The following is a 27231-nucleotide window of genomic DNA, read 5'->3' as shown; positions in this document are numbered from 1 at the left end:
TAGTAGTTGGTTCCTTAATTATTGACTGTAGATGTTCCCTTGGCTGGGTTCTTTGCTGCTTCACCCTAGCTTATTACCATGCTCTGGGTTTGTGCAAAATACCTCTATTCATTTCACTTTTTATTTGGAAAAATGAACTTTTTTTTTAACTTTTTGAAATTGTTCTTTAGGTATTTTAAATAATTATTGATTTGATATCTCAAATTTGTTACTGTTAAACAAAAAATGGCAAGGTTCCTTGAGCTTGCTCTGCCTTCTCAGTACAATTATGGCCAACCCCATTGCCTTGGTTCTTTTCCTATCTTATCCCTGAACTCCTTGATTTCCTTGGTGTGTGAAAATAAATAGACAGATTTTCCTCTTAGAATTCCGAGTCTTAGTACTCAAGTGAAAAATTCTTCCAGAACTCAATCCAAAACTAACCCCATCCCATACCATCCTGACCTCCTGGTTACTAGCTCTCCAGGCTGAAGAAGCATATGAACATACAAATTAATTGTGGAAGTAGTTAATAAGATCGTGCTAACCTGATTGTAACCCCCAACTCCACATTACCCGCTTTGCTGAAAGACTGTCAGAAAAAAAGATTTCCAGTAGTAATGTATTTCTTGGGCTTTTGTGTCAATGTTCACCATGCAGATAAAATGAGCAATTTGAAAGGCAAATAACATGTTAGCTTTTCATTGCCAGGAGATTGGAATGCAAAGTTAAAGAAGTTCTGACACAATTTATACAGGTCAATGGTGTGACCAGACTCAGTACTGTGTGAGGTTTTGGTCTGCGTGTGAAATGAATGTATTAGATGGTGCAATGTAGCTTCACTAGATTGATTCTTGGGATGAGAAGATTGAATTGAGAATCAGCCTATCCTCGCCATAATTGAGGTGACTTCATTTGGGTGTACACTCTGAGTAGGATTGACAGGCTAGACTGTCCAGACCGTAGTCACAGCATAAAGGTTTGATCATTATAGGATGCTGTCAAGGGTACCCCAGAAAGACAGGAATTCTTTGGCTAATGCTTGAATGGTGGCTTTCTGTGGATTGGGGCACCTTTATCATTCAAAGTATCCATGTCATTTCTTTGATCTTATATTCACAGGAAGGCATAGTATGGCTAATGATTCTGGGATCCACCTGACTAAAATCTTGTATACTTATCCATTTTTTTTAAACCTTTTCCTACAACCACTTACCTGGGCAGACTGTTTCTTGCATTCCCTGTCCTCTGGTTAGAGCAACTGAACATAAACTGTCAACATACCTTCCTCCTCAAGCTTTTGTATCCTTTGTTTCTGGGGCTTGTCATTGTCCCTTCTGTTTAATTTTGGCTCAGACTAACAAGGAATTTTGGAAGCTTGCAAGAGATCTCCTCTTCAGACTGAGTAATTCCAAGCTCTTGAGCCTTGCTTCAGAGTTCAGCTATCTTCAGACAAACATCTGTTTAGTTTCCCTATTTTGTTGCTAATAATGAATATTCAAATCTGATGGGTTTTAGCTTTCTGGTACTGAGAACAGAATCACTAACACCTATGTTTTTCTTCCTCTTGAATTACTTTCTCTTGCTGTCACTTGCACTGCACTGTCAGCTTCAATAAATTACCAACGGCCTTGGTCCATTCTGTGTATTTAATAGCTGGGAGCCATTTACTTTATAGGATGAAATATTCTATGGCAATGGAGGTTGCTGTTGAGCCCATTTGTGCTTGAGGTGGCTGTCTGAAAGAGCACCATATTGGCTCTCTGTTTTTCTTCATTAACCTTGCAGAATTTTCCCTTTCAAATCTGTCCAGATCCCTTTTGAAGTTATTGTTGAATCACTTTTTTTTCGCAGTAAAACACTTCAAATTACAGCTTACGGTGTTCAAGAAAACCCCTTCACTCTTCCTCACACCCTGTGTGGTTTTTGTTGGTTGTTTTTAATAATTAGACCATAGAGGTGCTTTTATTTTATATTTTGTTCAGCTGTTAATCTTTTGGCTCCCTTGTACTCATTTCAGTTTGACCCAATAGGTAGCAAACTCATCTCTGAAACTAAAGTGCTGACTTTTTGCTGCCACTCAGGGACTTGAGTTCATAATTTAGTCTGACACTTCAGCACAGTGCTAAGGAATATAGTAGAGCTAGAACTGTGCCCTTTAAGTGAGAAGTATTAAATTGAAACCCCATCAGCCTGTTTTTGGTGAACACACTGCATCCATTACATTATTTGAAAAAGACAAATAACAGCCAAAAGATTCCATTTATCCATGAGCCCTCCTCAGCAAAGCAGACTAACAGGCTCTTTGTAGGGCCTGAAATCCTTGCTGGCTTTATCTTCTAAACAACACTTCAGAAGTGATTCATTAGCTGTAAATACACTGGTCCTGAGAATGTGGATGGCACCAATAAATGCAAAGTTTTTCCCAGGCAGAGCATGTGCGGTGCAACAAGCCAGATGCCACTGATCATTATACTTGGTAAATGACAATTAAATAAATTGACGCAGATCTTGTTAGTCTCAGCCATGGTTTATTTGGGCAATCTTGCCACCTCAGAAGTTGCAGGTTTAACTTCTACTCTGGAAATGTGTGGAAATTCTAGTGCATCCATGTAATGGAATGCTGATCCATTATTGCATTGCTGAAGGTCCTACCTTTCCCATGAGACCTTAAATCCCTTCCCATTATTTTGAAAACGGCTGGAGTTACCCTTGATGTTGTGATCCTTCAATCAATGTAATGTAAAACAGATTATCAGGTCAGTATCGCACTGCCTGCTGTCAAATTGCTTTCCTACACAACAACGTGTAGTGCTTTGGGAGTACTAATGGCTGTGAATGGTGCTAGCCTGTCATTCAAATATCTTGCTAACATTAAGATGTATAACAACTGAGTACTTAACTGGGGATGTCTGTTGCTGTTTGTCAACATCTTGAGCACAAAATCCTGCAGCATTCCACATCAGTACCTCCACCACTTGGATGGCAGCAATCCAAGGAGAGAGCCCTTTGTCACTTTCTTCTGGGCAATTGGGGATGTGTGGTTTAGCAGGAAACATTTGCAGTGAATAAACACTTTTCCAAATCTGTTACAACAGAATAAAGGATCATTTGGATGTCAATAAACCTATGGTATGTTAGGTGTCACCTATTTGTTTAAAATACTTTTTCTGATCACTTGATTTTCAATTCGTGCCTTTTGATTTTTGTCTGGAGTTGTGAATGACCAACCCATGATTTGGAAATTGGTTTATTATTGTCACGTGTACCGAGGTGCAGTGGAAAAACTTCTGTTTTGCATGCCTTCCTTACTGATCATTTCATCACATTGGTGCATTGAGGTCGTACAAGGGAAAAGCAATAACAGAATGCAGAATAAATAGTTACAAAGAAAGTAGGCAGATGATGAGGTACATTGTGAGGTCAAGAGTCCATCTTATCATACAAGGGGACGGTGCAATAGTCTTGTACCAGTGGGATAGAAACTGTTCTTGACCCTGGTGGTACATGTTTTCAGGCTCTTGTATCTTCTGCCAGATTGGGGGTGGGGGGGGGAGCAGGGAGAAGAGAGAATAACTGGGGTGGGTGGGGTCTTTGATTATGTGGTTGCTTTACTGAGGCAGTGAGAAGTGTAGACAGAATCTGTGGAGGGGAGGCTGGTTTCCGTAATGTGCTGGGCTGTGTCCACAACTCCCTGCAGTTTCTTACGGTCTTGGGCAGAGCAGTTGCCATAGCAAGCCGTGATGCATCCAGATAGGATGCTTTCTGTGGCACATCTATAAAAATTGGTAAGGGCCAAAGGGGACATGCTGAATTTCTGTAGCCTCCTGAGGAAGTAGAGGTAGTGGTGTGCTTTCATGCCCATGGCATCTATATGGTTGGACCAGGGCAGGCTGTTGGTGATGGTCACTTCTAGGAACTTGAAGCTCTCAAACTCAGTGCTGTTGATGTAAACAGGAGCATGTGTACTGCACCCCCCACCCTTTCTGAACTCAATGCTGCCACTTGATATTTAATCTGTGAAAATATTCAATCATATCCAATTCCATACCACCTCCACAGCACTTGCCATATTGCTCTTCAGTGGCATTTTTGAACAACACCTTCCTGGTGGTGTTGGCTTGTAGTTTTGGAAATGCCTTGACTCTGTTCTCTATGGATTTGCATCTCACTTCCTATCTTTCCAAATAGGTTTAAGTAAATTGCAATGCTATTTTTCCATTTTCATCTCTTATTGCTAATAACAGGAATGTTCTCTTCCATTGAATAACATTTTCATTTGTTTGTGAGCTGGTTATACAATACTCTTCCAGGCTTCATGACATTAAATCATACATGGTCTTATTCCTGCAATGCAATGGCAGGGGTGTGTGCAGAAATTGAAATTTGGCAACTTGAGGAGGGACACAAATACTCCTTGTTTTCCAGCTCTGAGGAGAATGTGAATGCATGTTCATTACAGGAAGGATGTGGCAGCTTTGGAGAGGGTGCAGAAGAGGTTCACCAGGATACTGCTTGGATTAGGGAGTATTCGCTATAAGGAGACATTGAACAAACTTGGATTGTTTTCTCTGGACCATCAGGGGCTGAGCGGAGGTCTGAGAACTTTATAAAATTGAGGTGCATAGATGGGTTAGATGATCTCTCTCTTTCCCGGAATAGAAGTATCAAATGCTAGAGGGCATAGCTTTAAGGTGAGAGAGGGAAAGTTTAAAGGAGATGTGTGGGCAAGTATTTTTTTTAAACAGTGGTAGGTGCTTGGAATGTACTGCCAGGAGTGGTGATGGAAACGGACACAATATATGCATTTGGACAGGCACATGAATATGGAGGCATGTGGATCAAGTGCAGACAGATGGGATTCATTTAATTTGGCATCATGGTCAATGCAGACATTTGTGGAGTGACAGGTCTGTTCCTATAATGTACTGTTCCAGGTTGTATAAATTTTAAGGATTTAGGGTTGTTTGCTGGGCCCTCCTTGCCCTTCATGCTCTCACTTTGGCAATGATGAGCCACTTTTAGGTTTATTTTGCTTCATTTTTGGCAATCACGACTGCCCCCTGTGCTTCCCTCCTCCTTCAGTATGCACCTGTCCATACTGTGTGGAGTACTCTTCATCTTTTGAGTTGTCCAGTCAAAATGCTTCTTGGTCTCTTTTCCCTCATTGTTTTGGGAACTTGCTTACAAATTGTAACACTTCAGACCTACATCATCCACAAAGTGTTTGGGATGTTCTGGGTTTATGAATCCTGCACACAAAATGAAATGGAACATTTTGCTCTGGTTGAAAAGAGGCTCATTCGTCATAATAACAGCTGTCAGAAAGCTGCAAGTGACAAAATAGTAAGAACAAAAGGGAGAATTAAAAAGAAGCAATTAAGAAATTTCAAAAAATCAGTCTTTTTAAAAAGATCCAAAATAATATGGACACCCTGAGAACTGATGGAATTTGCAAATGTATGTAAAGAAATGATGGATATGTTGAATAATTACTTGGCATCACTATTTATAGAGTCATAAGGCAAAGAATCATGCAGCATGGAAATAGGCCATTCAACCCAACCTGTTCAGATGAACCTGTGTGCACCCTTCCATATTCATCCCATCTCCCACACTTGGTCCATTGTCTTCTACGCCTAAATGATTCAAGTGCTCATCTAGACACTTCTTAAATGCTGTCAGTGACCCACTGCAACAATTCTCTCAGACGGTGCTCTCCAGATACTTGCATTCTCTGGGTGAAGAAGGATCCCCTTCCCTGAATCTCCTTTTTTCCACCCCCCCCTTCCCTGAGTCTATAGCCTTTAATTGCATCTACCTCTGATATGGGGAAAAGTTCCTTGCAGTCTAGCCTAACTACACCCCTCGTAACTCTATATACCTCAATCATGTTTCCTCTTAACCTTCTGTGCTCCAGGGAGAACAGACCTAGCTTCTCAAGTCTCTCCTCATAACTAAACTGCTCAATCTCCAGCAACATCCTGATGAATCTTCTCTGCACCCTTTCCAGTGCTATCAAATCCTTCATATAGGCCTGGTCACTAGAACGGCATGCAATACTGAATCTGAGGTCTGACCAAGGTTTTATAAAGTTGGAACGTAATCCTCTTACTTTGGTATTCAGTGCCCAACAAATGAAAGCCAGTATCCCATAAGCCGCCTTCATCACATTATCTACCTGTGTTGCCACCTTCACAGATCTACATGGACTTCTGACTTCAAGGTCCCTCTGTTCCTCAATAGACCAGACCATTCATGGTGTATATCCTAGCCTCCTTTGTACCCCCAAAGTGTGTCCCCTCAGATTTGTCTGATTAAACTCCATCTGACATTTTTCAGCTCATTTCACCAGCACCTCTATCTCTCTGCATCCTAAGACTACCTTCCACACTATCAACAACTCCACCAGTCTTTGCATCATCTGCAGACTTGCTGATCATGCCTCCCACATCCACATGCAAGCCATTCACCTTGTATTACAAACCTCAAGCATCCCAGCACTGATCCTTGCTTGACACCATTAGTCACAGGCATCCAATTGCAAAAACAACCCTCTACTATCACCCTCTGTCTCCTATTGCCAAGTCAATTTTGGATCCAGTTTGCCAATTTGGTCTGTATCCCATGAGCCCTAACCTTTTGGACCAGTCTCCCATGTGGGACCTTGTCAAAAGCCTGGCTAAAGTCCATGTAAATCACATCTACTGCCCCACCCTCACTGATGTACTTCGTTACCTCTTCAAGAATGCGATTAAGTTGATCAGACAGGATCTGCCCTTGACAAAGCCGCATTGGCTGTCTCTGATTAGTCCCTGCCTATGATTCTTTGAGATGAGCAGGAAGATAACTTGCTTGTACTTCAGTAATGCTACATTAGTCATTGACATCAAAATTCATTTAATTGAAGTAACAACAGTGAAGAAAGTACTGGCACTCAAGTGACAAATCAGCAGACTAGTTCATAGCCATGTTGTGGCATAAAAGGTGGCCATTTAGCTCATTGTCTGTTTTATCTCTTTGTAAAGCAATTTGGTTAGTGCAATTAATAAAACAACACTCAGCAGGACTGACAGCGTTTGTGAATTAATAGTTCAAGCAGAAGAGCCTTGGTGTGAGAGTAAACAAGTTAATTTTAAGTTGCAGAGAGGGTGGGGACGAATAATAGGATAAAGATACTATCTCCTGTAAATTGGAGAAACTGAATGCAGATTGGGTGACCTCTTTATGGAACACGTGGGTGACCCTGAGCTACATTTGCTTGCCACTTGAATTCTCCTTTCCACTCCCACACTGACGTATCTGTCTGTGGCCTCCTGCACTGTTGTAATGATGCCTGATACAGACTTTAACAGCATCAAATCTTCATTCTAAGCACCTTGCAATCTTCTGGACTCCATATCAAACTCAGTGACTTCAGGTAATTCACATTCTTTGTTTCTATCAGAACTGGTCAGTTCTGCATTTCTCAGCTTTCAAGTAACCTTTTGTGATCTCTCTTAAATACCCACATTTAACCTATCAACCAGATAAATTCTTCAACAGCTTGTCACCATGGCAGCTCAGGCCTCACTCTGTCAGAGATGTTCCCTTTAACCCATCTATCCACACTCTCTGGAACTTAAAAGGTAACTTTTTTCCCCCCCCCCAGTTCTGACAAAAGGGGTCTTCAGCCTGAAATATTAATTGCAGATGTTGCCTGACCTGCTGAGTTTTTATTTCATATTTCCAGCATCTGCTTTATTTCTTTTTTTTTCATGCTCAGTCCCATTCCCTTTTTCGCTTTCCTGTAGCCATACAAATTATATTCCAATTGTCTTTTGAAAATTAAGATTGGTTGTTTCCATTGCTCTTGGAGCCACTTGCTCTCGCTCTATAGCCATCCCAGAGTTTTAATAAAATAGGTGACAACATTGCGGTGCCCTAAATCATTCAATATCCTTTTGGATTTGGAACCATTCTATTAGATTGGAAAATTGTGCATGTCACTCCATTTAAGAAAAGTGAGGGAAAAAAAGTCAGAATTATAGAGACAAGAGATTCTGCAGATGCTGGAATCTGGAGCAGCAAGCACAAAGTGCTGGAGGAACTCAGCAGGTCAGGCAGCATCTACGGAGGGAAATGAAGAGTCAACGTTTCGGGTTGAGACCCTTCATCGGGACACAAGGGTCTCGACCTGAAACGTCGGCTGTTTATTTCCCTCCATAGATGCTGCCTGACCTCCTGAGTTCCTCCAGCACTTTGTGTGTTGCTCTAGAGAACTATAGACCTGTTAGTTTAACTCCTGTTGTCAGGGACATTACTAGATATTAATGACTGATCAGCTGACAATTTTCAAATTGCTCAAGAGAGGCAGCATGAATTTGAAAAAGAGGGAGGTCATGCCTGGCAAATATTTTATTTTTAAAGAGGTGACTAAAAGTAGTGGATGGGAATTCTTTGCATTTCCTTTTGCGTACTTCGTGAAGGCATTTGATGAAACTATTCGTTAATGTCTTTTTGTCTGAGCTCATGACATTGAGCACAGATTTTTGACCTGGATGGAAATGGGCTGAGCAGCAGGAGATGGGAAGCTTCTCTGATCCAAACAAGTGAGATCTAATTAAAATCCTTGTCAGGGCCTTGTGATTCAATGCATTATTAATGACTCAGATGGGATAAAAAGTAGTATCTTGATGAAGCAAAGAGGGGATGCATCATAAGCAGTGTAGATGGAAGCATAGCATTATAAAGAAATTAAAGTAGAGAATGGCTTTAGTTTGCTAAAGTTATGGCAAATGCAAGACCATCCAATTTGAATATAACGATAGAAGAAAATACAACATGGTGAAAAGCTAGAAACAGTGGAAATCCAAAGAACTTGCGTGGAAAGAGCAAATGGGGAGAGGTTGAAGTGGCGTGGGATGAGGAGAGATGGGTGTGGCAGTGGAAAGGGATTTGTGATTATATCTGCTTTAATGGCTTAATGGAATTCTGGCTTTTATGTCTCGAGCTCTAGAATAGAAGTTATGCAACATTTAATCAGAGCTTTGAATAATTAAGCAAAATATATATGTATATAGATATATATTAAAAAAAATTGCAGATGCTGGAAACATTCAGTAAGTCGGGCAGCATCTGTGAACGTTTCAGCTCACAGACCCTTCATCAGAGCTTAGTTTTTCCTCTTTTTCTCAGTTTAAATCCTTTCTACAGTTTAGGGCAGGGATGTTGTCAGTTTAAATTTGAGATTGATGGATTTCTGTTAACCAAAGGTAGGTATATGGAGTTAGTTCACAGATGATGATGTCATCGAATGGCAGAACGGTTGTGAGGGTCTAAAGGCCTTCTCATGTTTCTAAACCAGATTCACCGACACCTTGATAAATGGGAATGCCTTTCTTAAACTATTTTTGGGATAGATTATTTGAATAACATGTGTGCTTCACACCTCTTTGCAGGCTCATAGCGACAGAACTGGCAAGGATTCATTCTATTCATGCCCACAATGGTTGTATTCCTAAACCCAACCTCTGGGTGAAAATGCGCAAGTACATGGCTCTTGTCTCCACTGAGTTCACACCAGAAGCCAAAAATACCAGGTATGTAGTCAACCATAATAGTTTATCCAAATCAACTGGACTGCTGAAGATCCATTTACTGCATACAATATGAGACCTTTTACCTGGTGATATAATGACTTGTATAATTCCATAGTGGGAACAATTTGTACAGCTGAAAAGGAGTTAAACCAATCTACTTCTTGGTGGTGCTACCACATTCTCGGACTCTGAATTCTACCTCTCGGTTATTCCTTTAGCACTACTTCAGATTGTAGTATAATCTTAGCACCATTCTGCTGTTTTATGCTCGTTGTTGTATTTATTATTGTCATATATAATGTTTACTCTGAGCTTCATGTGAGCAAGGAATTTCATTGCACACCAGTAGTATATGACAATAAGCTAAACTAGTTAACAAGTTAAACAGTGTATAGTTAGAGTGGCAAGCTTTTGCTGTTGTGGGTATAGCCACTTGGTGGCAAGCCTGGACTCTTGATTCTGAGAAACGTGCTTTAATCCCACCAGGCAGCTTTGGCATTTGAATTTGTGATTAAATATCCAGTAATTAAGTATCAAGAAAATACGGAAATGAAACCTAAACTGGATTTTACTTTGCTTCAGGATTCAGAAGGAAGTGCCGCCTTTGCAGACACTAGAGAGGGAAATGGCATGGATGAAACAGTACCTGTCAGAGCTGAACTCTCCCACAGTACTTTGCCATAATGATCTCCTTTGCAAGAATATCATCTACAATGAAAAGGAAGGTGAGACCCATGTTACAAAGCAAAGAAGCAGGCCAGCTGTCTCAAAACATTTGCATTGAGTTTCTGGTAAGCCTTTATGTAAAAACATTCCACCAGCCATGTCAGTTTAGAAGTGTCAGACCTAAAGAAAATTGCTATCAGAAATCCCAGTGATTCTTGAAGATGTGATCAGAGACTGAGTCATTCATCTGTTTCTCTTCTGAATTGGGCAGATATCCAACCACAGGCTTGTGCACAATGGGTAATTTCTTAATTGGGTCAGCTTGTGAATAATGTTAGCTGGATTTGTGTGTCTTTTCTGTGCATTTGACATCAGAGCCTGTGAAGATATTTATAATTCTACTTGTGTGAATTAATAATGAGAGTGCCAAATCGCAGTGAGATCTGACTGGATGTACTCCAGCCTCTCATGTTGTCACTAAATATCTGATTTAATTGTTGACAGCATCACATCATGGATTTATTTGATCCTACTTGCTATATAATGCCCTAAGTTTTTTTTCCCCCCCCCACTTGAACCATTTTTAATCTGATAAATGCCTCATAGGCAGCTGCACCCTAGCACACTATTAGCTTTGTACTGCCTAGGTTTTATTCTTTTAGCACACATTATGTCTTGCACTCCTGGGTTTTATCACCCTCCAGTCATCTGATCTGTTGATGTGTTGTGATTAAATAGCCTTGCATTGAGCAGGCACGTGCTATAAATTTGTTCCCCATCTGAAAATCCTAACATATCACCGGTGAGAACATTGCAGTTGTACAGTGATATTTATTAGATTTTTATGGTTGTGCTGTGATTGATTGGGAATGACCTGCTAAATTAAGTTTGTAGTACAAGAGTAATGCTGGGCATAGCAATATCGTTGGGGTGGACTGAAGGTGAAGCTGTGAATTAAAGGCAGGAGCTGCGTAGGGATATGGGCAGCAAAGGCAAGACCAGCATTTAATAATCATCTGTGTTTGAGAAAGTGATCGTAAGCTGTTGCTTAAAACCATTGCAGTCTGTGTGACAGCTGTGCACTGAGGGAGAGAATTTCAGGATACTGACCTGTTAATGGTCAAGGAGCAGTGATCTATTTCCGTGTTAGAGTTGCGTGTAACTTGGAGAGGAACCTGCGGATGGTGGGGGTCCTCTGTGCCTGTCGCCCTTGTCTGTCTTGGGGGTTGAGTTCACAAAGTGCTGTTGAAGTTTTGGCAAGTTGTTGCACTGCAGTTTGTAGAAAAGTACATACTGCAGCCACAGTGCATTGGTAGTGAAGGGACTAAATAATCTGGGTCAATGGATGGGGCGCCAACAAAATAGCTTGCTTTCTCCTGAATGATGGGCTTCTTGACTTAATGTTTGAGGAAGCCAACAGAGATGGTGGTGGTAAATGTGAAACAATTTTACTCTGGCCATAAACTTCTGAGGCATAAGGGGCAAACAAGCCCACAGAAATAGTAATGGCCATTTTTCTCTGCTCCCGGATCAAGTAGGTGTGCTGAGAAATGATTGAGTCACATGAGGGCAAAAAGTGGAAAGGCTGCAAGTCGTAAGGACAAAAGGCAGGAGACCTCACCAAGATGGTGCACTTCATGGGGGCCACTGTGATGTACTCCTGCAGCAGTGAGCTGGGAATGAGACATTTGGCCATTTATGTGTGATGGCACATAATTGACTGCTACAGGTTGTGACAATTAGGGTAGATTTAAAACAGTCTTCTGAGTTTACCCAATTTGCTTGTGGAAAAGGCTGTTCTCAAACCTCAATGGAAAACTGTTCAGAGGAATTATCATAGTGATACAGCACAGAAACAGGCCTTTTGTGGCCCACTGAGTCTGTGCCGACCATTGCCCAACTATTTACACTAATGCTACATTAATCCCATTTCTATTCTCCCCACATTCTTGTCAACCCCACCCCCCCTCCCCCCACCACCTACGTTAGGGGCAATTTACAGTCGCCAATTAACCTACCAACCTACATGACTTTTGGAAATGGGGGAGGGGGAATCCCATGCAGTCACAAGGAGAATGTGCAAACTCCATGCAAACAGCACCCGAGGTTAGAATTGAACTCTGATCTCTGGCGCTGTGAGGCAGCAGCCCTACCAGCTGCACCACTGCTGCTAATCTATATGCTTAGTCTATAATCAACTTGAACAGCATGGGAAAGTGAGTTTGTAAGTTTTTGGGGACGACAGGGAGAAGCAAAAGATCAAACCCAAAATGCAGTAGTGAACTGGTATGCATAGAATCCAGTATGTACAAGAACTGATGGAGAAGTTCTGGGGGAAAAGCTCTGTTTCCAACACTTATTTGGAATTGCTAAATGGTCTGAATCAAGCACAGACTGTGTTGGATGCTTTGAGAGAACAACGCAGAAGCAGTTCAAAAGCACTGAGGAACACCATGAGGTATTTGACAGCAGGTTTGGATTTAATATTGGCCTGGTACGCAATTGCTGGAGTGTGGCTAGACAGGCTGAAAATAGTCATGGCAGAACTAAGCCTTGGACATTCCAGAAGGAAAAGTCAGTGGAAATGTCTTGGAGAGAGAGCAGGAAAGGAGAAAGGCTGAGTGTCTGCACTATCGATCAGTGGGACTCCTGAAACAAGATGGAGTGGAAGGATGGACGCTAAAATGGAGAGCCTTAAGCAACCAATATACATGTGTAATTGTAACTATGTTAACAGCTACTCCTCTCCCACGAAATGATCCACTGGAATTAGAAATGGAAATGAAGGGTTCAGTGAAGAATGTATATTCACAACTGTTTATTGATGTGAATAGTTACCTACCATTCTATGTAAAAGCTGATGGTTTGCATAGGTTTTTTTTTAACTGTTTTTAAAAAGGGTGGAGAGAGCTGAAACAATGTGGTTACATATGCAGGAATGGAGTATGCTATGTGGCGTGACTTTTGATGTTGTACTGCAGTTGGGAGTTGACCATCTTCGATAAATAGTGTTCTGTTGATAGATCTTCCTCTGCTGCTTGCAAAAGCAAATAACAAAGATGAGCTCTTACCTCTTGAGGTAGGTGGGGAGGGGGGGAAAGAGGAGGGAAGGAGTCCCCACTGAGGCAGCAAAACCTGAAAATGTGACCTTGGCAATTTGAGGAAACCAATTCTTGACTCAAAGGAAGAGAATATCTAAAGTCCACTCTCTTTGGGTAAGAAATCATTTGAAAATGAAAATAGTAAGAAATTGAACTTTGTGAGTTATGGAATTAAGGTGGATGGCTAGAGTTAACTTGCAGATGGGCTGTTATCCAAGTGGTGAAATGGGCTCAGAACTAAGTGTTCTATTCTTTCTTCTCTTTAGTTATTAGTTTTGGCTCAGTACCTTTGCCCATGGCTCAAATGCAATGGACACTTGATCTTGTCATGCTGGATGACACTTCCGTAACACAGTAAAAACTGCTAATCAATAGGCCTGTATCAGACATTTACAATCTTTTTTTGTAAAGGATTCCTTAATATCACCACACCCCACCACCCCACCTCTCCACCACCCCATCAATACTGCTGCAGCATCATGGCCAACATTTATCTCTCCTCCATAGTCACTTAAGCAGGTTTTCTGGTCATCTCATTCAGTAACTCATTGCTGCTTGAGGGGCATTGGCTACAGGCTTTTCCTGTTTCATAACATTTCCAGAAGGAAGTGTTTGGGATGTCCTGTAGATATGAATACAAAGTGTTTTACTTACTGCCTTTTTACCCATTTAAGGTCACCTAACCTGTGAGATGGGTTATTTGAACTGTGGCTTCTCATAATCTGCGTGACTTAATACTGAGTCACTGAGAAGTACAGGAAGGTATTCCAGTCATCGCTAACCATAACGTAGGGGAAATGTATCTTGTGACTGCATTGTTGCTTTTTAGATCCTGTTATAAAGCTCAAGCCTCTGGCAAGTTAATTTTGTGCCATGTAATGTTGGTATTTTTTCAATTAATCTACTCATTTAATGCCTGAAACTCTACATTTTAATTTAGTAACGGAACAAAATGATTTAGCTTGGATGCACCATTTAATGTTGGAATTCAGTATAGATATGATCTGGGAGGAAAGGAAAAGTGTTTATTTGCTTTGCTGAAGAGAGTGAGATCTCTGCAGTTTAATAATTTGGCTGCCTCAATTCCTGCAATACAACAGCAACTATATTGTATTTAAAAAAAAACTTCATTGGGAATAAAGTGCATTGGAAATCCCAAGTTATCAAAAGTGTGATTACAAATACAAGTCTGGTTCTCTGGATTAGTAACTTTCAAAGGGAAAATTGCTGCATGCATGAGGGAAAGTGGGACTGCTCGCTTAGCTCGAATCCAACAGCCTGCTCCTGCATAGTTTAGATTCTAGGTTATTGAACCTCGCAACGTGTTACTATTTTCTATTTCACCTGTTCTTTCACCTTTTGAGGTGCCTTTTCCCTAGTTCAGGAGCACTCTAGTTATCTGCTTTGTTGCTTTTATGGAGATGGATCCCAATATTATCAGGTGTATGCATGGATGCATGTATGCTTTTATTTTAAATTTCGGTTTTGGAATTTGGGGTTCTTTCATTTCATTTGAAACTCCTTAAGTATACCAGCCTTTTGAAATGAATTGGGCACAAAGCTAGCCAACAAAATCATTCAATCAGTGTACATAACAGAAACCTGTACATTCAGTTATTGATCAATCTTGGAAATCCTCAAATTGTTTAAGTGATTTTGTACTTAGGGACTCTTCACCTCGTCCCTCCATGGTCCCGGCCCCAACCACTGGTGAAGTCTGTAATGATATTGTGATGAGCTCCCATGGTCTTTCAATAACTAACAAACTTGGAATTTATGTGGCACGTATTTAAAGAAACAATGACATTAAAATGCAGAGGGAATTGCGTCTGATTTTCTATTAATATTATGATTGCCTCCAGCATTGTTCAACTACGGTACTGGTCTCTAAATCATTTTCCTCATTCCATTGTCTAATTCATTGTGCAAAGCTGTATCTATATCAAAAAGCAGAGCAATTGCTTTATAGTCTGACACACACTTTAAGAAAAGAAAATTCCACTAACTGTACCAATTTAGAAGTGTCGGGGCTGATCATTGACCTGGGTCAGAATGTCAAAAGAAATCCCAGAGATTCTTGACGAGGGGCCAAAACTGTGACCAGAGACTGCGAACCAAGCTATTAGTCTGACTGTCATTAAATTCTCTTATTCTGAGCTGGATTGGGTTGTGTTCTGGCAGATATCTGACCACAGACTGTGGACACAGAGGGTAACTTGTTAATTAAGTCAGCTTTGCTTGCCAGTAACATTGGCTGGATATGTGCCTTTCTGTGCAGGAGATGTCATTTGACATCAGAGTTGGTGAAGATAATTCTAATGTTTTTATTGTGAAATCACTAGATCACAGTGAGATCTCACAGGATTCGCAGATCTCCAGTCATCTGATTCTTCACTGTTACATTAAATAATCTCTCTCTCTGAGCTAACGCATGCTGTAATCAATTTGCTCAGCTGAAAATCCAGAAGCTTCATTGACGTGAGAGCCAGACACTTTGATGTAAGGTATTCATTTATCAGATTTTTGCTGTGATTTGCATGGGTGTCTGACAGCAAAGTTTTTATGATGAGGTGTGGGGTTGACTATGAACCACCTTGCAACCTCCCCCCACACCCCAACTCCACTGTGGTTCCTAACTCCAAATGCATTAAGATTGCACTTGATTTTGACCATCTGTGCAATCCCACAGGAGATTCTTCACTTAATATCAGATATGAACAATTATTGAGTGATATTTTTGAAAGGTTTATCTTTGCTGTCAGCAATCAAAATCTAAACCAAGTCAAAGCCTAATGACATTGGTAGTGCAGTTTTTGTGCGGGTTGCTAAGTAACAAAGCATGCAATTAAATTATTGGTTGTGGCCATAAACTACTGGAATGTGGCGTTTGCTTTGGAATGTAGGTCATTTTCAGTAACTATTATCCCTAGTTTTGAGAGGTATTTGTGGACCTGCATTCTACTCTTGTACTGTATACTTTTTAAATTAGGGCAGCACCTAATACAGGACTGAGAAAAGCAAATAGAGAGGCAGTGTCATATGAGAGCAAAAGACTAAAATTGAGTTGCTGCCCTTCAGGAAGCAACTTAATTGAAACCTAGAAAACTTGTGAAATGATTGTGATTGGTAAAGTACATCGGATCTCAAGTGTCACTATCTCCCTGCTTTTGTACACATGTTGATCCTATTTAAAACACTAGATAGATCAACTTTGCAGCCAATTCTGACGAAGATTCTGGAGAAGTGCAGGATGGATTTACTAGAATGATTCCAGGAAAGAGGGATTTCAGCTACAAGGCTAGACTGAAGAAGCTGGCTAGTTCTTTGCTGCAGGAGAAGGATGAGAGGAGATTTAACGGAGGTGCACAAAATCATGGTGGGTTTAGAATGGGATAAATTCAAGGATTGGGAGACACATACAAAGCAATGGGTTAAAATGAGAAAAACTTTGTAACACGTCTGATCTGGAACTTACTGCCTATGTAAGTAAGGAAGCAAAAGCCAGTCAGAGCTTCCAAAGGAGAATCTCAGACTTTTGAGAGGGTAAGTTGCTGGTATATGGGAAATAAGTTGGGGAATGGAGCTGACTGGTTGTTGTGTAGGCGATTGGCCTAAACTAATAGGCTTAAACTGCTCTGCGATTTGCTTTGGCTGAAATGACCCAATGCAATCTGGGAGATTTGTAATGTTTTCAATTAACGCACTTCAATATTGTAATATGTTAATATTTAATTATTGGTATTATTCGATTGCCAACATGGGCTTTATTATACCCTGACAAAACTGGACAGAGTAGATGTGGCTAAGCTGTTTCCCTTGGTGGGTGAGTCTAGGACTAGAGGGCACAGTCTTAGAATTAGAGGGTACCCACTTAGAACAGAGTTGAGAAGAAATTTCTTTAGCCAGAGGTTGTGGATTTGTGGAATTCGTTGCCACATACAGCTGTGGAGGTCCGATCATTGGGGGTGTTTAAGGAGGAGATTGATAGGTATCTAATTAGTCGAGGTATCAAGTGATATGGGGAAAAGGCTGGAAATTGGGGCTAGATGGGAGAATAGTTTAGCTCATGGTGAGGTAGTGGAGCTGACTCGATGGGCTGAATGGCCTACTTCTGCTCCTTTGTCTTGTGAAAACCACTAATAGCCTACTCTTTAAACTACCATTTATTTTGTTGCTCCTGAAATCCTCTTGTCCTGCCCCATCCACCCTTTATCTTCTGTTATCTCAAGTAGGTTACTTTTATTTTCTGGAGCTGTAACAGACTTAAATCTGACCCCTTGATTTGGTTGAGACTACAGTTGTCCATTGAGTTTAATAGCAGGTCTCCAGAAAGTTTGAATTTCCATCATTGGTATGACCAGTCTGATTCTTCGTGCATTTTAAAGGATCAAAGAGAAATTTAATTCTCCAGTTAGTTAGCTGCTTGTACAGCAGACCTGCAGAAATGCTAATTTAAAGCGCAGCCCTGTAATCACAACTAGACAAGGCAAAGGGTGGAGATGGATAACTAAAAATATCAATGGACGTTGAAAAGGGCAGAAGCTAAAGTCCAGTCTTGTGATGAAGTGACTGATGTAATCTGTTAATATGTTATATGGAAGTAATGCACTATAAGGGGATGTGCTTGCAAATTTGCATATTTTATTCATACACCTTGGTGAGTGTTGGTATTGGCTTTGTGACAACTCTTGCAACTCCAAGCCAGGTGATAGTTTTGACTCCAGAGGCTTGAGAAAATCCAGGCTGAGTCCAGTTTAGCACTAGTTTTAGGGGGTGTAGTCTCTTGATTAGAAGCTGCAGAGTCCTCGTCTGCCTTCCCTTTCACATAACAAAAGAAGTTATTATTGTGAGAAAGGGCAGGGATATTATCCCTGTTTTTAGTATTCAATATTTTGTCTCTGAACTGATACCACTGTGATCACATTGCTGTTTGTGGGACCTTCTTTGTGTAAATTCACTCCTTACAAGAGTGACTTTATAAATTAGCCACTGGCTAAGAAATGCTTTGGGATCCTTTGAAATGTACCATCTAAATCAAATTGCAGACCCCTATAGTTCTGGCCTCTTGATCATCCCGAATCGAGTAGCTTTGTTATTTGCTGCCTTCCGTCATCTTCTGAGCCAGTAAGCTATGGAATTCTTCCCTAAGGCTCTTCCCCCTTTCTTGTCTCTTGATTTTCATGCTCCAAACTTTGACAGAACTTGTTGAAATCCTTTAATGTCAACTTGTACTCTGTCAACTTTTGCTTAAAGTGCCTTGGGACAGCTTGATTTGTTAAAATGTGTCACATAAATGACAGTATCTGTTGCACTTGATGCATGCCTCTTTTCTTCAGCTTAAGTTGTAAAATTCTGAGCTCTTGTCAAAACTAATTTCTCAGTTAGTAATATTTTTGTTGCGCTAATGTCAGTGAAGTGATGCAGGGAGCCATTTTGTCCTCTGTGGGGAAACACATACTGTGGCAGCATATTTTGGCCTGATCATTTTCTGAGATATCCTGGTTGGTTATTTTCATCCTGATTATTATAGTCTGTTTTCAGGAAGGGTCAGCACATAGTTTGTTAAAACAATAACAAGCCATAGGATGTTGGATGATGTAGTCTTGGGCAAGTGGCTTTTATCTTGCATATGCTTATAATTTTGGGAAGGCATTATTAATCCTGGTTAATTTATTTGTAGGTTGGGTGAAGTTTATTGACTACGAATATTCCAGCTATAATTACCAAGCCTTCGATATTGGAAATCACTTCAATGAATTTGCAGGTGAGTATTTTGTAACTGCAGCCTCTCTGAAGAGCCAGGTCATTCAGGGTGATATTGGGAAGCAGTGCGTAATGTTCAGGATGGTGAATATCTGGAAAATACTTTCCCGCCACCTCAAACTAATCCCTGCCTCCCTCCAAAAAAAAAGCTTTTGATTCTGTGGTGAATTTCATTTGAAAATGTCACAACTTGATGATTGTAAGGCTTGACTTGTAAAACTTTGATAGTAAAACTTGATGATTGTATGAGTCATAGAACTAAAGTTAGAAGATGGAATCATTTTCACCCATTATCTGATTGAGGGCTGAATGGCCTGCTTATAGTGTTCTTTTTCCAGAGCACAATATGAATTACAAAAATGCCAGTATTGCCATCATTTTTAATGATGGTTCTGCTTTTTGCATGCTATGTGGTGCCAATCGGTTGCACATTGCATGAGAATAACCATTCAGTCCAACTCGAATATGTTCCAAACAAGCTCCTCTCACCTTTCATTTTGCCCTGATATTTTTCACATTCCCTTTTCTGCTTTGATGATATATTCCACGTATGTGAGGGAGGAAGGATGTGTTGATGGGATTGAAAATGGATATATGTGGAGTATACACCTTTCAAATTTTTGTTTTATTATTCATGCAAGGGATGTGGGCTTCGCAGGCTGAGCCAGCATTTAATTGCTCATCCCTAATTGCCCTTGAGAAGGTGGTGGTGAGCTGCCTTGAACCGCTGCAGTCCTTGGGGTGTGGGTATACCCACAATGCCTTGAGGGAGGGAGTTCCAGGATTTTTGACCCAGCAATGGTGAAGGAACGGCGATACATTTCCAAGTCAGGATGGCCTGTGGCTTGGATGGCAACTTCTGGGAGGTGGTATTCCCCAGCTTTTGTCCTTCTAGTGGGTAGAGTCAAAGTAGAGTTTATTGTGATATGCACAAGTACGTGAATGCACAGGTGCAATGAAAAACTGATGCAGCAGCATCACAGGCACATAGCATCATATAAGCAACGTTCACAAGAAAACATAAATTATACACAATTTTTTGCAAGAAAGAACACAATTAGAACAAGAGAAAATCCATTTTAGTGCAAAGTGGTCATAGTGTTGCTAAACTATAGTGAGTTGTGTAACTGTACAGGTTGTGGGTTTGGAAAGTGCTGTCTCAGGAGTCTTGGTGAGTTCATGCAGTCCATCCTGTCGATGGTCCAAACTGCTGCTGCTATGTGTTTAGTGGTGGAATGAGTGACTTGTGGATGGGGTACCTGTCAACTGGGCTGTTATATCTTGTGTGGTGTCGAGTTTCTTGATCAATTTTACCTTCCAAAACCTCTCCTGGTAGTCTTGAGCTCTGCATTCTTGCTATGCTTTAGGTTACATGGTTCTTCTGTTCCTACTGGATTTATTGGTAACTACTATACATTTTCTATATGTACATTCATGACTTCTCGTGTGGTCACGCCAGCAAATTGAACAGTCCTGTCAAAATTTTTACACACTTTCTTGCTCTGGAAGTAAACCCTACCACCCATTGTCACAATGCTGTCTGTCATGACCTCTGTGCTCAAATCCCATTCTAATGATTTGAACGCAAAAGTCTTGGTTTCGATGCAATGTCACAGGAGTGCTGCACTTCAACAGATGTCATCTTTTGGATGGGATGTTAAATGATGCCTTATCTTCACACTTCGGTGAATGTAAAAATGCTGCGGCATTATTTCAAACGAGTAAATTGGCTCTCATTTCCACCATTATTAGCAGTGACTGACTACATTTCAAAGCGTGCTTACTCGGGGATAGAATGCTTTGGAACATTCTGAAGGAACACCAAAGTTGCTAATAAAACTCAAATCTTGTCAGTGATGACAGCTTTTCATATTGTAATGCACTTCTCTCCCACCTGTGAGTACCTGTGCCTGGGGGTTTGTGCTTCCCAATTGTTTCGCATATCTAAAGCAACATAGGGGAAGAAAATGCAGCTGGCCATTCTGAGCATGGATTATAGTATTTCTGGTATGGGTGTTGAGCAAATATTACTGTAACACTGCCTCTTTCTGTGCTAGGGGTGAGTGAAGTAGACTACTCTTTGTACCCAGACCAATCCTTGCAGATGCAGTGGCTGAGAACCTACTTGGAAGCATGTAAGCGGTTCACCAAGAAGGGAGGCGAGGTAACTGACCATGAAGTGCACACCCTTTATGTTCAAGTCAACAAATTCTCCTTGGTAAGTACATGGTGTGAACCCAAATCAGGAACATCTGCGTCTCGACAACCCTGTTCGCCATTTTCCACCTCCTCGCCCCGCCCTCCCATCCCAACCTGTTTTATGCTGTGTACTGAATCCTAATCTAGTGTTATCTTTTGTCCTGTTTGTAGTCCCTTGGTATTATCTCATTGAGGGAGGAACAAAGTAACTCCATGTTATTGTCTTCACAGACAGAAACTTAATCCTTTCTCTTGTTTCAAATCTGCTGATGGTAGTTTAATGAAAGATACTATCCATTGACTGAGCCATTGTAAGAAAGAACCTCCATCTGCATTGTACCTATTTATGATCACAAAGAATTTTGAGTGCTTCATGTTCCAATGATCCACTATTTGAAGTGTAAATCTTTTCATTACTTTGAAGCATAAATCTTTGTCTTTAGACCAATACAGCAGGCAGTTAACACATCCAGGGATATTACAATTTATTTTGGTGGTGCTAATTGAAGGAGAGAGACAGAAATGTTTGGGCAGGGGATTCCAGAGCTTGGGACCTAGTCAGCAGAACGCATGGGTGCCTGAAATGGAGCATTGAAAGTTGGGGATATGCTAAAGGCCAGAATTGATGGAGTACGAAGATCTTAGAGGATTATAGGGCTGGAGTTACAGAGGTGGAGAGGATTTGAAAATGAGAATTTTAAAATCAGTATCTCAGTACACTGCAAGTTGACGTACACAGATAAGTGAACTGAAACAGGTCCTAAAGTAAGTGGTAAGGGATATCATCGGGTACATCTGTACATCCTAAAGATAAAACATTTAAGGAGTTGGCAATGGGGAAAAAAAAATCCCTCTTCACAGCAGTAATTGCAGCTATGAATGTTTGAAATGCAAATCATTTGCACTTTGATACTTAGATGGAAGCATTTTGGTTTTGGCTTGATTTTGGCATTCTTGTTCCTGATTCGCATCAGAGTGATCTTGGCAGGGTTCAGGGCAGTACTGAGGGAGTGCTGTACTGTGGGAGTTGCTGTATTTCAAATGAGTTACTAAGCTTAAGGCTACTTTCCTCCATCTGCGTGACCCTTCAAGTTGATGTAAAGCACCCATGGCATCAAAAGAAAAGAAACTGTGTTTCTTAAGAATTATTTATCTTTGCAACTAAAACACATGAATTGGCCATTTATCCAATTGCTGTTTGTGGGACCTTGCCATCAGGAAATTGGTTTCTGCAGGTTTATTACAACAGATTACAAATAAAACTTTAGACTCTGCCTTTTTGGAAAATGTTCCTTTATTCATGGTTTGTAAACTTTGACAATGCTGGCATTTGTTCTCATTCTTTAAATGCCCTTGAATGGAGGACATTTAAGAATCAAACACATTGATGGGTCTGGAGTTGCATATATTCTAGACTGGAAAAGCATGGCAGATGGATTTGTGAACCCAGTGGGTTTTTCTGACAATCTGCTGGCTTCATGATTTGCTACTGTGGTTTTCTTTTATTCCAGATTATGTTTAAATTGAAATAATTAAATACTCCAGCTGCCATGTGTGGAATCAAATTTGTGTCTCTCAATGAGTGGTTTGATACTCCAGCTGTGAGCCAGTAACAATATACTTAGCAAGATCCATAAATAACTTTGTGTCAAACTATACTGAACAACTTTCGGATGCAGTGTTTTGTAAAGGGGACAAAATGTACTATAATACAGAAATTATACTAAATATCTAAAGCAACATAGTGGAAACCAATTGAATGGGAGGAATTTAAAAACCACAACCTGCTGGAGGAACTTGGTCGAGCAGCATCTGTGGAGGCAGTTGACGTTTGGGGCCGAGGCCCTGCATCAGGTCTGAGAGTGTAGAAGGGAGAAAGATCAGCCATCCCTCTCCCTCCAAAGATGCTTCCTGACCCAAAGTTCCTTCAGCAGTTTGGTGTGTTTTGCTTTGCTCCAGATTCCGTCTCTGGTCCAGATCTGCCATCTCTGGTATCTCTGCATGGGACAAATATATCTCAGTTGAAGTGACTGAACTTGGCACAATTAGTGGTATTGCCATTGAGTTGAAAGGTTTTGAAATCATGCCCCACTTGGAGACTTGAATCTAGGTAGACACTTTAGTTCAACACAGAGGGTGTACAGCTTTGTTGTAAGTGCCATTATGTTTAACCCATATTGGCTGCCTGTGGGATGTTTTAAAATGCCACCATCTCTAAAATATTAACATGAAAAATCAAGATTTTCCTCATTGTACTTCGAGTGCCATTGTACTGCCACTAAGTAATTCCTTCAAGGTCTAAGGAGATGGGAAGGTGATTATATGATGTGATTATATAAAAATCCTTAATGCAGATATTGAGGAAGGCAACATTCTGATGACACATCAAACCCAGTTGAAGGTTCATTCAAAATCTTTTGTACTTTTCTCCACCAAACTATTTGCCTTTGTCTTTTGATGTGGGGAGTGGGGTGGGAAGTGCCCCAGGGAAATGCACAGCAGTGTAATCAGACAAAGGGAACAGCAAACCAGGACTTTGGGGGTGGGGGGGGGGGGGGTTGGGGTTGGTGGGAAGAAGAGGCAGCTCATAAAGGCTTAGTATGCAAAATGGTTTAGGAGAGCTTATAGCATTTGGGAGGAATTCTGATGCTTAGAGGCTAGATGCTGAAACTCTGGCATCAGGGGTGGGGCAAAGCAAAAGTAAGTTGATGCATGGAGTTGCTGAAGATCAGTTTTGGAGGGAGTGGTGATAGTGTAAATCATGGGGAGGGAACATTCTTTACTTAACCTTCTTTAATACTATTGTAGCGGTTGCTACAGCAAAATAAAACAAGACGCTAGTCGAAGGATTGCCAAACAAGAACTGGTTTATTTTCCCGCCTTGCGTGGGCCTTTTAAGGGAGACAGTTCCAGCCCAATGCAACTGGCAATGACGTATATGCTACGTTATCAAGTCTTTCCCGCGCGCGGGTTCTCCCCGTCGCTCGGGGAAGACGAAGGCCCGCCGCCATCTTGGGCCTCGATGCTCCGATGTCGTGCGACCCGACCGCTGAGCTGGTTCGCTCGCCCGGACGGTGAGTCGCTACACAACCCCCCCCCCCCCCCCCCCCCCCCCCCCAGAACCGGCTATACAGTCCCCAAGGTCCGCGGGCTGTGTCAGCCGCTGCTTAGGTGGTCGGCCTCTGCGTCGCGGCGTTGAAACCTGGACTGGTTGTTGCAGATCTAAATGGGCTGGTTTGAGGCGGTCCGTCGTGAAAACCTGTTCCCTGCCCCCAACGTCCAAACTAAAGGTGGATCCATTATTCCTGATGACTCTGAACGGTCCCTCATATGGTCGTTGCAACGGCGCCCGAGGTGTGCCCCTGTGAACGAAAACAAACTTAGTCTTGTAGTTCTTTGGGCTGACAAGATGGGGCTTGACCGTGCCGTGAGGTGGGGATCGGGGCCAAGTTGCCGAGCTTCTCTCGCAGTCTTTGTAGGACTGCTGGGGGTTGTTCCCCTTGGTCTCGAAGGGCAGGTATGAAATCCCCTGGGACAACTAGGGGCGCCCCGTACACAAGCTCAGCTGACGAAGCGCGGAGGTCTTCTTTGGGGGCAGTGCGTATGCCGAGCAGGACCCAAGGCAGTTCGTCAACCCAGTTAGGACCCTTCAGGCGGGCCATCAAGGCTGATTTCAGATGGCGGTGAAAACGTTCCACTAACCCGTTTGATTGAGGGTGGTAGGCCGTGGTGGTGTGCAGCTGTGTCCCCAGCATGTTCGCTAATGCAAACCAGAGGCTGGAGGTAAATTGTGTGCCTCTGTCTGAAGTGATGTGAGCTGGAACACCAAAACATGAGATCCAAGTTGTGAGCAGCGCCCGGGCACAGGAATCAGTCGTGATGTCAGATAGAGGGGTTGCCTCTGGCCACCTCGTGAACCGGTCCACGATGGTAAGGAGGTACCAAGCCCCTCTTGAAACCGGCAGAGGGCCTACGAGGTCGATGTGGATGTGGTTGAACCTTCTACGGGTAGGCTCGAATTGCTGTGGCGGAACCTTGGTGTGTCGTTGGATTTTCGATGTCTGGCAGTGCTGACAATTCCTGGCCCACTCTCTGACCTGTTTGCACAGGCCATGCCAGATGAACTTGCTGGCGACCAGCCGGACAGTGGATCTGATGGACGGGTGCGCCAACCCATGTATCGAATTGAAAACGCGTTTCTGCCAGGCTGCAGGAACTATAGGGCGGGGTTGACCTGTTGCGATGTTGCGAAGGAGGGTCTGCTGACCAGGACCAACCAAGAAATCTTGGAGCTGCAGGCCCGAGATTGCGGTTTTGTAGCTGGGCAGTTCGTCGTCGGCTTGCTGTGCGGCAGCCAGGGCCTTGTAGTCGATACCCAGGGACAAGCTGTGGATGGTTGGTCTGGAAAGTGCGTCAGCAACGACATCGTCCTTCCCAGAGACATGTTGGACATCCGTTGTGAATTTGGAAATGTAGGACAAATGTCTCTGCTGACGAGCTGACCAGGGATCAGAGGCTTTGGAGAAGGTGAAGGACAAAGGCTTATGGTCAGTGAAGGCGGTGAAAGGCCTGCCTTCCAAAAAGTACCGGAAATGCCGGACCGCCAGGTACAGCGCTAGAAGTTCCCGATCAAAAGCGCTGTATTTCAGTTCGGGTGGTCTAAGGTGCCTGCTGAAAAATGCTAAGGGTTGCCAACTGCCTTCGATTAGTTGTTCCAGTACTTCACCAACCGCAGTGTTGGATGCGTCCACTGTGAGGGCAGTTGGGACGTCTGTCCTAGGGTGTACCAGCATCGCGGCATCTGCCAGGGCGTCCTTGACCTTAACAAAGGCAGCCGCAGCCTCGTCGTTCCAGGCGATGTCCTTGCCCTTACCAGCCATCAGCGCGAACAAAGGGCGCAGGATATGGGCTGCTGCAGGGATGAACCGATGGTAAAAGTTGACCATCCCCAGGAATTCCTGTAGGCCTTTGACCGTGCTGGGGTGAGCAAAATGGTGAATAGCGTCCACCTTGGCAGGTAGGGGTGTTGCTCCGTTGCTGGTGATTCTGCGGCCGAGGAAATCGATATAGTCAAGCCCGAATTGGCACTTGGCTGGGTTGATTGTGAGGCCGAAATCACGGAGACGGGAATACAGCTGGCGGAGGTGGGAAAGGTGTTCTTGGCGGTCACGGCTGGCGATTAGTATGTCATCTAAGTAAATGAACACGAAGTCCAGGTCTTGGCCTACCGCGTCCATCAGCCGCTGGAAGGTCTGCGCGGCGTTCTTAAGGCCGAATGGCATCCGAAGGAATTCGAAAAGGCCGAATGGGGGTGATAATTGCAGTTTTGGGGACGTCATCCGGATGGACCGGGATTTGGTAGTATCCTCGAACGAGGTCCACCTTGGAAAATATGTGGGCCCCATGTAGGTTCTCTGCGATGTCCTGGATGTGAGGAATGGGATAGCAGTCCGGGGTGGTGGCGTCATTCAGCCTGCGGTAGTCGCCGCAGGGCCTCCACCCACCGGTGGCTTTGGGGACCATGTGCAGGGGGGAGACCCAGGGGCTGTCTGACCTGCGAACAATCCCCAGCTCCTCCATGCGACGGAACTCTTCCTTTGCCAGGCGGAGCTTGTCTGGAGGTAGTCGTCGAGCTCGGGCATGGTCGCCCTGTGGTGGTGATGTGGTGTTGGACCCCGTGTTTGGGCATAGAATTCGTAAACTGAGGTGGCAAAACTGACGGGAATTTGGCTAGGAGCTTGGTGAACTCGTTGCCGGACAGGAAAATGGAGTCCAAGCGCGGGGCTGGTAGGCTGGTTTCTCCCGGGGGTAGGTCTGGAAGGTTGTGGAGTGGACTAGCCGTTTCCCTCGCAGGTCGACTAACAGGTTGTGGGCCCGAAGGAAATCGGCTCCTAGGAGTGGTCGGCGACGGTGGCAAGGGTGAAGGTCCAGGTGAAACGGCT

At 42.7% G+C, this 27231-nt stretch overlaps 1 protein-coding gene across 2 annotated transcripts in view; it reads left to right on the top strand.

Moving 5' to 3' along the window:
• The window catches only part of etnk2 (ethanolamine kinase 2), a 56545-nt gene that overhangs the window by 22110 nt on the left and 7204 nt on the right, over positions 1–27231 (top strand). The window contains exons 3-6 of one of the 2 annotated variants that reach the window (XM_052034837.1): positions 9420–9560; positions 10143–10285; positions 19008–19091; positions 21181–21308. In XM_052034837.1, the coding sequence (XP_051890797.1) occupies positions 9420–9560; positions 10143–10285; positions 19008–19091; positions 21181–21308 (496 nt within the window). Of the gene's footprint in view, positions 1–9419; positions 9561–10142; positions 10286–19007; positions 19092–21147; positions 21309–27231 lie in introns of both variants that reach the window. The other variant, XM_052034836.1, reaches the window with a different exon arrangement.

Source organism: Pristis pectinata, chromosome 20, assembly GCF_009764475.1.
Source record: "Pristis pectinata isolate sPriPec2 chromosome 20, sPriPec2.1.pri, whole genome shotgun sequence".
Classification (NCBI taxonomy): Eukaryota; Metazoa; Chordata; class Chondrichthyes; order Rhinopristiformes; family Pristidae; genus Pristis; species Pristis pectinata.
Note: the sequence above shows the minus strand (reverse complement) of the source record. Positions and strands in the feature narration are given on the sequence as shown.